The sequence below is a fragment of the Podarcis raffonei genome, chromosome 8 (assembly GCF_027172205.1).
Source record: "Podarcis raffonei isolate rPodRaf1 chromosome 8, rPodRaf1.pri, whole genome shotgun sequence".
Lineage (NCBI taxonomy): Eukaryota > Metazoa > Chordata > Lepidosauria > Squamata > Lacertidae > Podarcis > Podarcis raffonei.
The window spans coordinates 74,488,603-74,502,950 of NC_070609.1; the positions used below are offsets into that span (position 1 = coordinate 74,488,603).

General features: G+C 48.0%; 2 protein-coding genes and 1 pseudogene across 2 annotated transcripts in view; 1 reads left to right on the plus strand and 2 right to left on the minus strand.

Moving 5' to 3' along the window:
- The window catches only part of LOC128419761 (solute carrier family 2, facilitated glucose transporter member 5-like), a 45,812-nt gene extending 39,497 nt beyond the window's left edge, over positions 1 to 6,315 (minus strand). The window contains exon 1 of the mRNA XM_053400856.1: positions 5,979 to 6,315. Coding sequence (XP_053256831.1) covers positions 5,979 to 6,020 — 42 coding nt within the window. The 5' untranslated portion in view covers positions 6,021 to 6,315. The remainder of the gene's footprint in view (positions 1 to 5,978) is intronic.
- Positions 1 to 14,348, minus strand: part of ENO1 (enolase 1) — a 167,372-nt gene that overhangs the window by 98,632 nt on the left and 54,392 nt on the right. The window lies entirely within an intron of this gene.
- Positions 6,538 to 7,214, plus strand: LOC128420326 (elongin-B-like; annotated as a pseudogene).

Genomic DNA, 14,348 nt, shown 5'->3' on the forward strand with positions numbered 1-14,348 from the left:
AATACAATTACCTAAAATGATAGGAACATAATGAGATATTGTTGAAGCAGAAAGAAACGTAGAATCATGGAGCTGGAAGGGACACCAAGGGTGATCTTTCTAGTACAACCTCCTGCAATGTAGGAAACTCAGCTAAAGCATCCATGACGGATGGCCACCCAACCTCTGCTTAGAAGCTTCCAAGGAAGGAGAGTCCCTGCAATGCAGAAATCAAAGACCTACTGGCCTGCTCTGCTGTATTGGCTGAACCAGGGGTCAGCAACCTTTTTCAGCCATGGGCCGGTCCACAGTCCCTCAGACCATGTGGTGGGCCAGACTATTTTTTTTTTTGGGGGGGGGAGGGAAATGAACAAATTCCTATGCCCCACAAATAACCCAGAGATGCATTTTAAATAAAAGGACACATTCTACTCATGTAAAAACACGCTGATTCCCGGACCGTCCGTGGGCCGGATTGAGAAGGCGATTGGGCCGCATTCGGCCCCGGCCCTTAGTTTGCCTACCCCTGGGAACATTTGAGCTCAGGGTGCACAGCAGGGTTATATAGCAACTCTTCTTATCTTTCAAACCTACCGTATTTTGCACCCCATAGGACGCTCCGGCCCATAGGACGCACCTAGTTTTTTGGGGGGGGAAATATAGAAAAAAAAATTTATTTCCCCCCCAGGTGCGGGGCTGGAAGAACCAGGTCGGGGAACAGCGGGAAGGCGCGCTCTGCCTCCCCGCTGTCCCCTGAGCTTGTGGGGCTGGCGATGGGGAGAAGTGCGCTGATCCCGGGACTGCAGGCAGCTCTGCGCGGCCATCCGGAGTGGGGCGGGACTTCGTGCCCCGCTCTCGATGGCCGCGCAGAGCTGCGCTGAGCCCGGGACTGCAGGCAGCTCTGCGCGGCCATCCGGAGCGGGGCGGGACTTCGTGCCCCGCTCTCGATGGCCGCGCAGAGCTGCGCTGAGCCCGGGACTGCAGGCAGCTCTGCGCGGCCATCCGGAGCGGGGCGGGACTTCGTGCCCCGCTCCCGATGGCCGCGCAGAGCTGCGCTGAGCCCGGGACTGCAGGCAGCTCTGCGCAACCCTCGGAGCTGGTCTCCCGAGGGTTGCGCAGAGCTTCCTGAAGCCTGGAGAGCGAGAGGGGTCGGTGCGCACCGACCCCTCTCGCTCTCCAGGCTTCAGCGAAAGCCTGCATTCGCCCCATAGGACGCACACACATCTCCCCTTCATTTTTGGAGGGGAAAAAGTGCATCCTATACGGCGAAAAATACGGTATATATCACAACAGCTACCAGTTCCCTTCCGCTCCACTTGAGCCATAAATCTCTGAACTTCAGATCTGCCTGCCTGTAAATCTCACAGCCTTGCCCCTGAGCAGCTCTCCTCAGGCCCCCAGTGCAATTAGAAATCAATTGCCGGTTGTAAATTGGGAGCTAATGGAAACGCAGGCAGGTATCCAGGGAAAACATGACAGGTAATCAGAGTCCCTAATTAACTCGGTATCTCCAGGGCAACGAGTTCTTATTTCACACTAATCACGGGCCTTGCTTGTTTTTTCTTCTTGGGTCCACTCAGGTGAATGTGCAGCCACTGAATGAAGCACAGGTGAGGAGCCTTAGGCCCCGGGGGCCAAATATGGCTCTTTTATCTGGCCCTCAGGAGTTTTCCCAGGCCACACCCCCCTCAGTTCCTTGACCAGGAAAATGTGGCCGTAGTAGTTCATGCATTGGTTACCTTCAGGATTGGATTACTGCAATATGCTCTGTGTGGGGCTTCAGCTGTGCTTGACCCAGGAGCTGAACTTAGTGTCCTGAAGGCTTGCGGTGGGAGGAGGGCTTTCCTCCCCACCGCCAACATTCAGAATGCTGTTCTGAATGTTGGCGGTGGGGAGGAAAAACCCTCCTCCCACCGCAAGCCCCGGGAACAGAGGAGAAGCGCTGCGCGCCTTCTCCTCTGTTCCCGGACCTCCCACCACAAGCCTTCAGGACAGGTCCGGGAACAGAGGAGAAGGCGCGCTGCGCTTCCCCGCTGTCCCCGGAGATTTCCCTATGGGCTTTCGTCTTGCGAAGCAAGCCCATAGGGAAATTTGTCTTGCGAAGCCGCTAAAAATCGGAAAACCCTTTCGTCTTGCGGGTTTTTCGTTTAGCGAGGCATTCGTCTTGCGGGGCACCACTGTATTTTAGCTCAGTGAAGTTTCCCTTAAACTGAAAATAAGTGTGTGTGTGTGTGTGGTTCAGCTTCACCTCTTGTGAACCTAGCTGCTTCCCGTTCCTGCTCTTCGGCTGCTTTCTCCTTCACTGTTGACATTTCCATTGCAATTTCTTGGGCCTGCGACTTTGCTTATGCAATCCTGCAAAGCACTAGAGGATAGGAGTCCAGAGAGAACAGGAATCCTGACAATGCTTTGCCAAGGAAACTTGAGCAGAAAACAGCATATAATTTGAGATGAAAAGGGCCAGAGGTTTTTGTCTTTCTTACACCAGGCCTTGTACACAGCAGGGAGACATTCAAACAAACACACAGAGGAAAGAAACTCCCTCGGAACAACACAGCCAATCAGGATTCATGCTACCTCAGCAAGCATCATGCCAGTCTGGCTAATTGCTAAGCTACACCTCAAGCACCTTTCTTGATGGATAATAACAGGATTAACCTTTAAGTAACACACTGAATGATTTATGCTGTTCTTCCAAAAACAACAAAAACAACCATGTGAGGTAAGTCAGTCTAACTGACTGAGTGGGGATTTGAACCCTGGTCTCCCATGTCATAGTCCAACACTCTAACCACTGCACCACACTGAAAAAACAATGAAAATGTAGCTACTTAGATATATTTTTTTTGCAAATTAGGTTTAAAATTCAGATGCCAGCTCTGGAAAGAGTGGGAAAGATTTTCTGGGTTTGCCCTCCCTCACAGGGTTTATTATACAATAAGGATTTTTATTTTTATTTAATATAACATTTCTGTGGCATCAAAAAGTGATATAAGAATGCTAAAAATAATTGTTGGAAGGATGCCCAGGCTTTGTTTAAAGAATAAGCGCCTGACATGTGCTAGGTTGCTTGCACTTTTAGGTCTCCCTGGGTGTGGGGCAGGATTATACCCTTCTTCCTGCTCTTAATTAGGGTGGGTAGGGGGGCACCACAGGAGTGCAGCTGCGAATGGAAACAGGAGACAAAATATTTATTCATTCATGTCTTTTTAACCTTTTTTTATAATGCCCATCTACCAAGTCTTCAGGGCAGCTAAAAAAAAAAAAAGCTAATAGACACAGCTTTCTAATGGTCAGCTATGTAGTGCTGGCATCTGAAACCAAGACTCCTTGGCACTTAATAATGCTGAAGTATGGGGAGCATGGGACACGAAGGCGCCAGTTGTGGGTGGTGTTGTTGAAAGGGAAGAGCTTTAATAATGCCCAAATGCATTGCATTTCAGAATAAACCCTTCTGCAAGGACAGCTTGCAGCCTGGTATAAAACGAAGGGTTCTATATCAGGTTGGGGAGGAGCTGTAGCTCAGTGCTTAAAGCTTCTGCTTTGCACACAGAAAGCCTTGGGTTCAATCCCTGGTGTCTCCAGGAAGGAGACCTACGCCTGAAATCATTGCGAGGAGGCTGAGACAACCCTTAGCTAGAATGGAGCAATGGTCTGACTCGGTACAGTCGTACCTTGGATCCCGAATGCCTTGCAAGTCGAATGTTTTGGCTCCTGAACGCCACAAACCCGGAAGTGAGTGTTCCGGTTTGTGAACATTCTTTGGAACCCGAACATTCAATGTGGCTTCCACGGCTTCCAATTGGCTGCAGGAGCTTCCTACAGCCAATCAGAAGCCGTGCCTTGGTTTCTGAACATTTTGGAAGTAAATTGGGCTTCTGGAACGGATTCCGTTTGACTTCTGAGGTACCACGGTATATAAAGGAAAGGATGTTTTTCAAAGTTATATTGTGTGCACAGCCATAGTTGTGACCATTATTTTCAGGCCACCTGGCGGGAATTCTTTAGCTGCGATTCCTGCATTGCAGGGGCTTCATAGCTGTCAACTTTTCCCTTTTCTTGCAAGGAATCCTATTCGGAATAAGGGAATTTCCCTTAAAAAAGGGGAAACATTGACAGCTATGAGGGGCTTGGACTAGATGACCCTTGGGGTCCCTTTCTAACTCTACAATTCAAAGAAAACTCGTAAAGAACTGAGCGATGCTGATCTAGCCAAGGGCAAATCCTGCTCTCCATATTGCCCCTAGCACTTCCCTAGCTAATAAAAATAATTTCTAAGATTCAGTCTTAGTGGTGAGCATTCCATTCCAGTGTAATCTCACTGTATACAAGTTGTACAAGTGACAATAAAGTATTTCAGTTCCTGGGAAACTTCTGATTCCATCTCAGCCTGGGGACTTTTGCCTGGAGGGAGGAGATCCAGCCTGTCTTCCAGAGGCTTTGATGATGCAGATTCAGACTCTGGCAACTCTCCCACCTGGCCAACAGAAATCTGTCTTCAGAAGAGCAATGCATTTTTAGACCGCCTTCCCCAGGCAGACGCTGCATTAGTGAGCATTGGAGGTCAGATGTTTTACCTATCTTTTGGTTTCTAATGGCCTTTGCAACACTCAAGTGCAACTGGCAAGACAAGACTCTTCTGGTGCTGATGAAACTAAGGCAAAGGAAGCCCACACCCAGAAGGACTCAGAAATAGTAAGGCCTCAGGCTTCAATCCACTGGTTTTTGCATAGTGGGGCTAACCTATTTGCACCACATCTCAATCCGGAACCGTTGGGGTTCATTCTCAACATGCTGCTTTCAATCTAGGCTGAGTCTAAGTCCTGCCTCTGCAGATCTCCAGTAAGCAACCAGTGCCTGACCCCCTTTCAAGGCTGCATCCCATTTTAAAATCAGCCCAGACCCTCCAACATTTCTCTGATGGAAATAGAGACGTCTCATTCCAAAATGATAATTTTACGGTTTATACCCCACATATCTTACTGCGTTGCCCCGGCCACTCTGGGCAGCTTCCAACATAAAATCATAATAAAGCATTAAACATTAAAAAAACAACCCATTTACCTATACAGGATTGCCTTCAGACAGCTCGGCGGGTCAGATAACTCCATACCCTCGAACATTTCTCCAGTGAAAATAGGGAGACCTTACCATACCCTCAGACCTTTCTCCAATCAAAATAGGGACAACCTAAGGAAAAGTGGGACATTGTGGGATCAAATCAGAAACTGAGATGGCTTCTCTAAATCAGGGGTGTCCCTGGAAAATAGGGACACTTGGAGGGTCTGTCAACCCCATCCAGAAATTATCTTTCTCCTTCAAATTTGAACTACACAACTGAATCTGATACTATTTCTCACATCAGCCCTTAGCAGCAGGTTATCACCCTCTCTAGGCTGTGATGCATTTTTTACCTCAGTTTTACCTCAGGTTAAGTACTTAATTCGTTCCGGAGGTCCGTACTTAACCTGAAACTGTTCTTAACTTGAAGCACCACTTTAGCTAATGGGGCCTCCTGCTGCTGCCGTGCTGCCGGAGCACGATTTCTGTTCTCATCCTGAAGCAAAGTTCTTAACCTGAAGCACTATTTCTGGGTTAGCAGAGTCTGTAACCTGAAGCATATGTAACCTGAAGCGTATGTAACCCGAGGTACCACTGTATTGCATTCCAACGGCTGGAGAGTTATTCCCAGCTATCAAGGAACAATGACATTTCTTTGTAAACCTTGCCCCTCATCTAGCAGCACTTTATGGGCAAAGCCGTAGTGACAGACCCATTTAAAATAATTCTGATGGTCCAGACTTTTATGATAGTTTTTTAATATGGTGGGTGGGATACAAATCTCTCCTTCAGCGCAGGTTTTTAAACAGAGGTTGGGTGGTCATCTGTTGAGGATTTTTTAGCTTTCATCGCACTGCAGGAGGTTGGACTACATGACCCTTGCGGGTCCCTTCCAATTCTACAATTCTATGATTTTACGAAACCACACCGCAACTTACCCCTTCCTTGCCTGTGAGCGTTGCCTCGGAGCCCTTCTCCATTTTCACGCTCGAGGAACGGAAAACCGCAACGGGCCTGAGAGCTTTTGCGTTCGGGATGAGAAAGAAAATGCTGAAACGAAGGGTTGTGCTATGTCTCTTTCTTGAACTTTGACTCTGTCCAAGACCCCAATTGCTTAACAGGCTTGTTCTGCCCTCTTGGACCTTAGAGTTGCCTGTACTTGAGCCTCCAGGAAGCAGATCTTTTGCCAGCGTGATACTCCACAGTTTCTCAGCTTTTAGAAAATAAAGAGCGAGGGCTGGACTTGGCACCTCAAATAGCTTCACTTCCACGGCTCCTTGTTAAGGCTGTTGTGGAGGTTTCGATGTTGCACAACAGAGGAAGATCATGACCTTAACACACCCCACGCAGCACGGAGATGTTCCTGAGATACATGAACAGCAAAGGAGGGCTGGCAATTATTACCTGGCTTAATTTCTCCTTCCCTAGTTCTTTTTGTCTGGTGCCAGCAAGAAGGAGAATGTGGAAGAAAATGAGCAGATGGGTGGATATCAAAACATGGATGCAGATGACTGGGGGTTCTGTTGCTTTTTCCTCTCTGGGGGGTCTGGGCTGAGGTTAGACGTCTTTTTAATGATCCGACATCACAAGACGACCATCTTCACAGACGCCAAGGAGTCCAGTACGGTGTATGAGCTGAAAAGAATTGTTGAGGGGATACTTAAGAGACCCCCCAGAAGAACAAAGGCTATACAAGGATGACCAGCTGTTGGATGACAGCAAAACCCTCGGAGACTGCGGCCTCACCAGCCAGGCAGCACGACCTCAGGCCCCAGCAACAGTTGGCTTGGCCTTCAGAGCCAGTGAAGATGCCTTTGAGCCCCTCCACATTGATCCCTTCTCCAGCCCCCCCCCCCCCGGAGCTCCCAGATGTGATGAAGCCCCAGGACTCTGGCAGCAGCGCCAACGAGCAAGCGGTGCAGTGAGAAGCCAGAGGGAGACGGAGCAAGCTGCAAAATCCGTGGCAGCCCCTTCCCCACCAACCACTCCCTCCCTCAACCCTCCAGCGTGGAGAGAGACATGGCACTGTCCCACTCCTCCAATCCAGATCCCCCTTTTACTCCACCCCTCTCTATACAAGACCACACCTCCTTCCAAGCCCCTCCCCACTCATCAAACAGAGCAATGTTTTTATTTTTGGTTTTGGAAACAATAAAAGTTCAGCTGGTAAAAAAAATAAATGGATGCAGATAAACTAGGCTGTGGGTAACATCTCAACCTCCTGCACAAGCATTCACCACCTGAACCGCTGCTGCTGTGTGTGTGTGTTTCAGGCCAGAGTTGCATCATCTGTCATTTTTAGGGGTTGGCAGCTAGGCACTGTTGAGCCAAATCCGGCTGAAGGCAGACTCCCAGCTGGCTTACTACCTACAAAAAAACCAAAACCTGACCAACCCCAGAAGAGAAATATCTGCAGCACCAGTTTTCTATTTGTGTGCAATGGAAGATGGGTGTGTTTTGTACCTGGTATGAAAAGAGGACTTGAGAAATTCATAGAGATTAAGGTCATCGGTTCCTAGTAGTCACAACGGCTATGTCCTGCCTTCATGGTTCGAGGCAGCAATGCTTCTGAATAATGTTAGAACGGGGAGAGTGCTCTTGTACTCGGGTTTTGCTTGAGGGTTTCCCATGGGCACCTGAGTCAGCACTGTGAGCATAGCATGCTAGATGGGCCATTGGCCTGATCCAGCAAGCTCTTCTTATGTTCTTATATGGAAGCTAAGCTGTTAATGGCCTCAGCCCAGTATACCTGAAGGAGCGTCTCCACCCCCATCGTTCTGCCCGGACGCTGAGGTCCAGAGCTGAGGGCCTTCAGGCGGTTAACCTCACTGCGAGAAGCAAAGCTACAGGGAACCAGGCAGAGGGCCTTCTCGGTAGAAGACATCCGAAGGCAGCCCTGTTCAGGGAAGTTTTTAATGTGTGACATTTTAATGTATTTTTAATCTTTGTTGGAAGCTGCCCAGAGTGGCTGGGGAAACCCAGCCAGATGTCGGGGTACCAACAACAACAACAACAACAACAACAACAACAACAACTGTACCTACTTGATCCATGTTTTCTTGATCATGCAATTTTCCATGGATCATGTTTTACATGGATCATGCAAGCATGTCTACAGAGGGTGACTTGAGAGCATGTGGTGATGTTTATTGTAGGGTAGGGACCCAGCTGTGGACCACAAAACCACCGCTTCAAAGTAAACCCGTTGAAGTGAATGAACCCATGGTCATTCATTTCGATGGATCTGCTTAGATTATGACTAATATTGAGAGGGAATGTGGTACAGTGGTTAGAATCTTGGACAAGGATCTGGGAGACCAGGGTTCAAATTCCCACTTGGTCATGAGACCTTGGGCCAGTCATGGCCTCTCCCCCTGATCAGCCTTCACAGGGATGTTGTGGGGACTAAACAAGCGGGGGACGGACGGACCATGTTTGCCACCTTGAGGAGGAAAAGGTGGGGTATAAATGCAATATATGTATATAAAATAAACAGATAAAGTTGGGTAGAAACACATTTTATGATATAAAGTAACAACAAGGAAGAGCTTGCCTCCGAGAAAGTGCAAAATTATTTCTTTTGTGATTGGGTAGCCTCACACACACATCTGGGGTTAACATCAAGAACTTAAACCAGGTCGCATCTATCGACCACTTATGACAACTGTACCTTGTTTTATATTACTAATAATGCAGCCAAAGGGTTAATTCCACAGAAATGCCATTGCCCCTCTTGCACATAAGACTTTTGATTGGCTGCCCGCTTCTCTGGTTCTCTGGCTCCCTCTTTAGGCAGGTCAGTGCAATACCTGATGTAGAATTGAAAACCCCCATCAAATAATTGCCTTCGTTGCTACTAATACTAATACTAATAATTTATTGCTTATACCTCGCCCATCTGACTGGGTTACCCCAGCCACTCCAAGTGGCTTCCTTGTCAGCATGGGTAGAATGTCTGGTGGTGTGGACATTTTTAAGTTTGACTGCAGTGGTGGTTAGTGCCTATTATTTTCATTATAACAGTCATACCTTGGTTGCCGAATGCCTTGGAACTCGTGCATTTCGGCTCCCAAACGATGAAAACCAGAAGTGAGTGTTCCGGTTACCGAACAATTTTTGGAAGCCGAATGTCTGGCACGGCTTCTGTGGCTTCCGATTGGCTGTGGGATGCTCCTGCAGCCAATCGGAAGCTGCGCCTTGGTTTACGAACGGTTCCGGGAGTTGAACAGACTCTCAGAACGCATTCTGTTCGAGAACCAGGGTATGACTTGAGAGCATTTTACCCAGCTCTTCACCCAAAAAGACTCCCAGAGTGGCACACATGGAATCAATTAAAACGAGACAGCCCCGCCCACAGATGTACATCTAAAAAAGTAAATAATTTTTTTTAATGACTTAAACCAGGTAGCATCTATCAACCACTTATTTTTAAAAATATATTTTTTATTAAAGATTTCCTTAGGTTACAAAAGTACGTGCATTGTCTCTTTTTTCAGGCTGTGTTTTCTACAATCAGTTACATTTGTTGTGAGACATTAGTGTTATATGCAGTATTAAGGTTGGGAAGAAAGATAGGGTGGTGATGGTAAAACATGTATTATTTTCCTTAGTGTATGTGTGGGGTTTAGTGTCAGCATCACTTGGGTGGGTTCTCTTTCTATTTGCCTGCTATATTTCCTTGGTACTGAGAGAGGTTGACAACCGTAGCTCAAAGGGTTAAATCCACAGAGATGATTTGCTGCTCTTGCATGTAAGATTTTCAATCAGCCGCCCTGTTCTGTGGTCCTCTGACTCCCTCTTGAAGCCACAGAGCTTTCAAAAGTCACCTTTTCCTTTAACTGGCATAGGCTATTTGAGGATGAGAGAGAATTTTGTAAAGCAAGCCTGCACCCTAAAAAGCACTAAACAGGACTGATCAGCAATAAATGATGATAATGATAATAATATTGCTCACCCTTCACCAGTAGGTCCCGGGGCATTCTACAACAATTTAAAATTAGATTTTTAGCATTAGACTTGTGGACATCCAGTGATGATGAATGTTGGAAGATGGGCAGAGTATAAACAATAAATCATCATCATCATTATTATTAGACAGATTAAAAAAAGGACTTCTTCATGCAGCACATAGTTAAACTCTTCAGTGATGGCCACCAACTTGGATGACTTTAAAAGATTAGACAAATTCATGGTGCAGAAGGCTATCGATGGCTAACGGCCACAATGTCTGTGCTCTGTAATGTAATGTTTCTGAGCACCAGTTGCTGGAAGCTGCAGGAGGGCAGAGTTTTCTTGTGCTTGAATTTCCCACAAGCATCTGCTTCCCCCCAGTGAGAACAGGATGCGGGACTTAAATGGACCATTGGACTGATCCACTCCCCACCCCACCCCCATTTCTCTCCTACTATAGACAGTGTTTGCCAAAAGCAATGGATAACTGGACTTTTCATTCTGAAATCCAGGCTTAATTATGTGGGTTGTGAATGGGATTATACGCTTGATTAAGGTTTGCCAGCTTAGACGGCTTTTGAAAACAATTCATGGAGAATAAGTCTTATCAGTGCGTATGAGCCATATAGAAAGGCAAAATAACCGCTGAGCGCTAAAGGCTTTTGGCGACAGAGAGGGGGGAATGTTTGTCTCCATGCTGTGTTTGTGGGGGTTCGGAGGCTGTCTACTACCGGAGACAGACTGTGAAATGAAATGGGTGGGTGAATTTCCCCAACGTATAAATGGCTTTTCATATGCTACCTTCTATAATAGGTACATTTTAATGCACACTTTATATGCATTTTTGCACAATGCACAACTGCATTGCAAAATCAAGGAAATCGCCAATATCAAAGGATGGCTGTGCTTCCGTTTGTGAATTGTTTCTGAAAGTTGGGCGTTTCGTCTTTAAATGTGAACGGAATCAAAGTTCTCCCCTTCATCCCTAGCCTTGGGGCAAGTTATTCTGTTCTTATTTGACTCCTGCATTGCGGTTCGCGCTTTGCAAGCCACTTCAACGAGCAATGCTTTAATGTGACCTTTTTTGGATAATGTTTGCCGAGACACTTTGAAAGACGGGCGCTCAGGGTAATAACAAACAGGCCCCACGCTTAACTGTGAACCAACAAAGAAGTTGCTGCTCAGAGGCCACAGCTCACGGTTAGAGCTCATAGTTCTCATGGGGACAATCTGTGGATGGAAGAGGAATGTGCAGACCTCAGCTTCCAGAGCAGACTCACGGGATCTACCGTATTTTTTTGCTCTATAGGACTCACTTTTTCCCTCCTAAAAAGTAAGGGAAAATGTGTATGCGTCTTACGGAGCGAATGCAGGCTGCGCAGCTATCCCAGAAGCCAGAAGAGGAAGAGGGATTGCTGCTTTCACTGCGCAGCAATCCCTCTTGCTGTTCTGGCTTTTGAGATTCAGAATTTTGCCCCCCTTGTTTTCCTCCTCCAAAAACGAGGTGAGTCTTGTGGTCTGGTGCGTCTTATAGAGCGAAAAATACGGTAATCTGGAGCCACTTCAAGGCACTCAAGTGAATGTTTAAAGCCCTAAATGACTTTGGCCCCAAATGTCTGAAAGACCACCTCCACTCTCTTAGTGGTTTCTCTGCCCTCAGATGCTCACATACAGGGCCGTCTTTACCTGGGGGTACAAGGGGTGCGGGGCACCCGGGCACCAAATTCTGGGGGGCACCAGATGCCCGCCGCTGAAGCCGCCCAAGCTCTTAACCATCTACCTGTTATGAAATAATAATTTTGATCAAGCTAGAAAAACAAAATACATATATACCTAGGTATTACTGAAATGTATACCTACTGTTTCACTAAAGGACTTTCGACTTTGTGCACTCATTTACCAAAGATGCGCCACGCTAGCGGCAGCGCCTGTCATTTACAACGGCGGCGCTTGTCATTCTCAGCGGCACCATGCACATGAAATTAACTCTTACATCAAAATATTATGTTACGTATTGTATTGAGCTGCTATGCGACAGCGGGGTCAGCGGCAACTTTGACATGACTGATGTTTCTCCTAAGTAGGTGCCTAAACAATACTTATAAGTTTAAGTGTGGTGGTGTTGTATACAGTGGTACCTCGGGTTAAGTACTTAATTCGTTCCGGAGGTCCATTCTTAACCTGAAACTGTTCTTAACCTGAAGCACCACTTTAGCTAATGGGGCCTCCCGCTGCTGCTGTGCCGCTGGAGCACAATTTCTGTTCTGATCCTGAAGCAGAGTTCTTAACCTGAAGCACTATTTCTGGGTTAGCAGAGTCTGTAACCTGAAGCGTATGTAACCCGAGGTACCACTGTACTGAAGTATAAGCGTATTGTAAATAAATGAGCACATAAAAAAGTTTGTTTCTTTTTCCTCCTTTCTTTCATAAACAAGAGATAAGGCGTAAGCGTGGTGTCTGACATAAGCATAATAAAAGTTAATTTGGGGGCTAAACTAAATTTGGTGGCGCTGGGCAGATCTTTGCACCCTGGTGGCGCATATGCTAAAGACTTGCCTGCTCATGTAAGGTAGGGCGATGGCCTTCTTTGTGTCCAGTGGCGTACCGTGGGTTGCCGGCGCCCAGGTGGGTGTAGGCAGGCCGAGGTGCGTGGGAGCATGGGGGAGGCATGCCGGGATGGGGCAGGGGGGCTAGGGCGGTTCAGGAAAAAAACTTTTTTTAAAAAAATGCCTGCTCCAAAGGTCTTATCTTACTACACTAGGGATTATATAGCTATATCTGAAATTTCATGCATACCAGTTAATATCTTGACCCTGCTCTGCTGAATTGAAATTTCAGCCTTCACGACATAGGAAAACGGCCAAGTAAACAGCTATTTTCGTGGAGGAGGGTCAAGATACTAACTGATATGCATGAAATTTCAGATATAGCTATATACCGTATTTCTCACTCCATAAGACACACCTGACCATTAGATGCACCTAGTTTTTAGAAGGGGAATGCAAGAAAAAAAATATTTTTAAAGGGAGCGCTGAGCAGAGCCTGTATGCATCCCAGGCTCTGCTCAGCGCTCCCTTTTACGAGCCGCGTGGAGCGTGTGTGCTGTGCTTGCAGGCTTTTCCCCAGGAGGGAGAAGGGCAGCCTGTCACTGACGGACTGGCCTTCTCCCTCCTCGGGGGGAAAAGCCCCCAAGAGCCGCACACATGCTCCACGCAGCTAGTGAAAGGGAGTGTGGCCCTAGGGGGCTTTTCCAGGAGGTTGGGGAGGGGACTGAGGGGCTGCCTTTCAAGAGCGTGCAGCTTTTGTGTGCTTTTCTATGAGGAGGGAGAAGGGACTGACACATCCAGTCAGTCCCTTCTCCCTCCTCGGGGAAAGCCCCCAAGAGCCCTGCGCTCTTTAAAGGGTGCGCGGTTCCTGCGGGCCTTTCTACGAGGTTGGGGAATTCCTCCCCCTCCTAAAAAAGCCAGTAGAAGCTGGTGCACCCTTTAAAGAGCGTGCTGCTCCTGCAGGCTTTTCTACGAGGAGGGAGAATGGACTGACGCGGCCAGTCACTGGGGAAAAGCCCGCAAGAGCCACATGGAGGGTGTGTGTGGCTCTTGGAGGCTTTTCCTGCCTGCCTCCCGCTTGCATTCTCTCCATAAGATGCACAGACAAATAAATTAATTAATGAACCGCCCTAATGGAGGCTGAACAGAGCCTGCCGCACCATCCCAGCCCTCACCGCTGACGCCACCGGAGCAACTGAGCCGCAATGGTCTGACCGGAGAACGTGACTGCTCTTTTCCCGCCTGCCTCTCACCCTCCCTGTCCAGGTGGAACCTCTCACTTCTTTTCAGTAGGCAGCAGCAGCAGGGCCCACACTCCCTTCCTCTCAGCCAACCCAGGGGTGGGGGGTACACGGGTGTTCCTTCGCTGGTCACAAGAAGAGGCGCCACTACCACCCCAGCCCTGAAGGCCGAGCCCGGGTGCACCTTGCCTTGCCCCCCGATGGCCCAGGCCTTGATGAAGGAGCCTGTTGTGGGTGCACCTGATTGCCTCACCTCATGTCCCCCCAGAAATCTGTGCCCGGAGCCATGGCCTCCCACCCACCCCACGCTACCCCCCTTTTTTGTGTCATCCGCTAAGATGTGGAATTCACTCCCCACAGCGATGTGCCTGGCATTATGCAGTTTCTATCAAATGGGGAAGATGCACCTGTCTACCTGGGCTTTTGACCCTTTAGATGTGTATTTTTCGGAGCCCACACTTTAGGGTGGAGGGTGGGCAATGAATTAATCAAGGCAAAACCTCAATACTGGCGTGTCAACGGTGCTGAGACAGCTGAAGGACAACCGTAGAGATTCCCTTGGGATCATGGC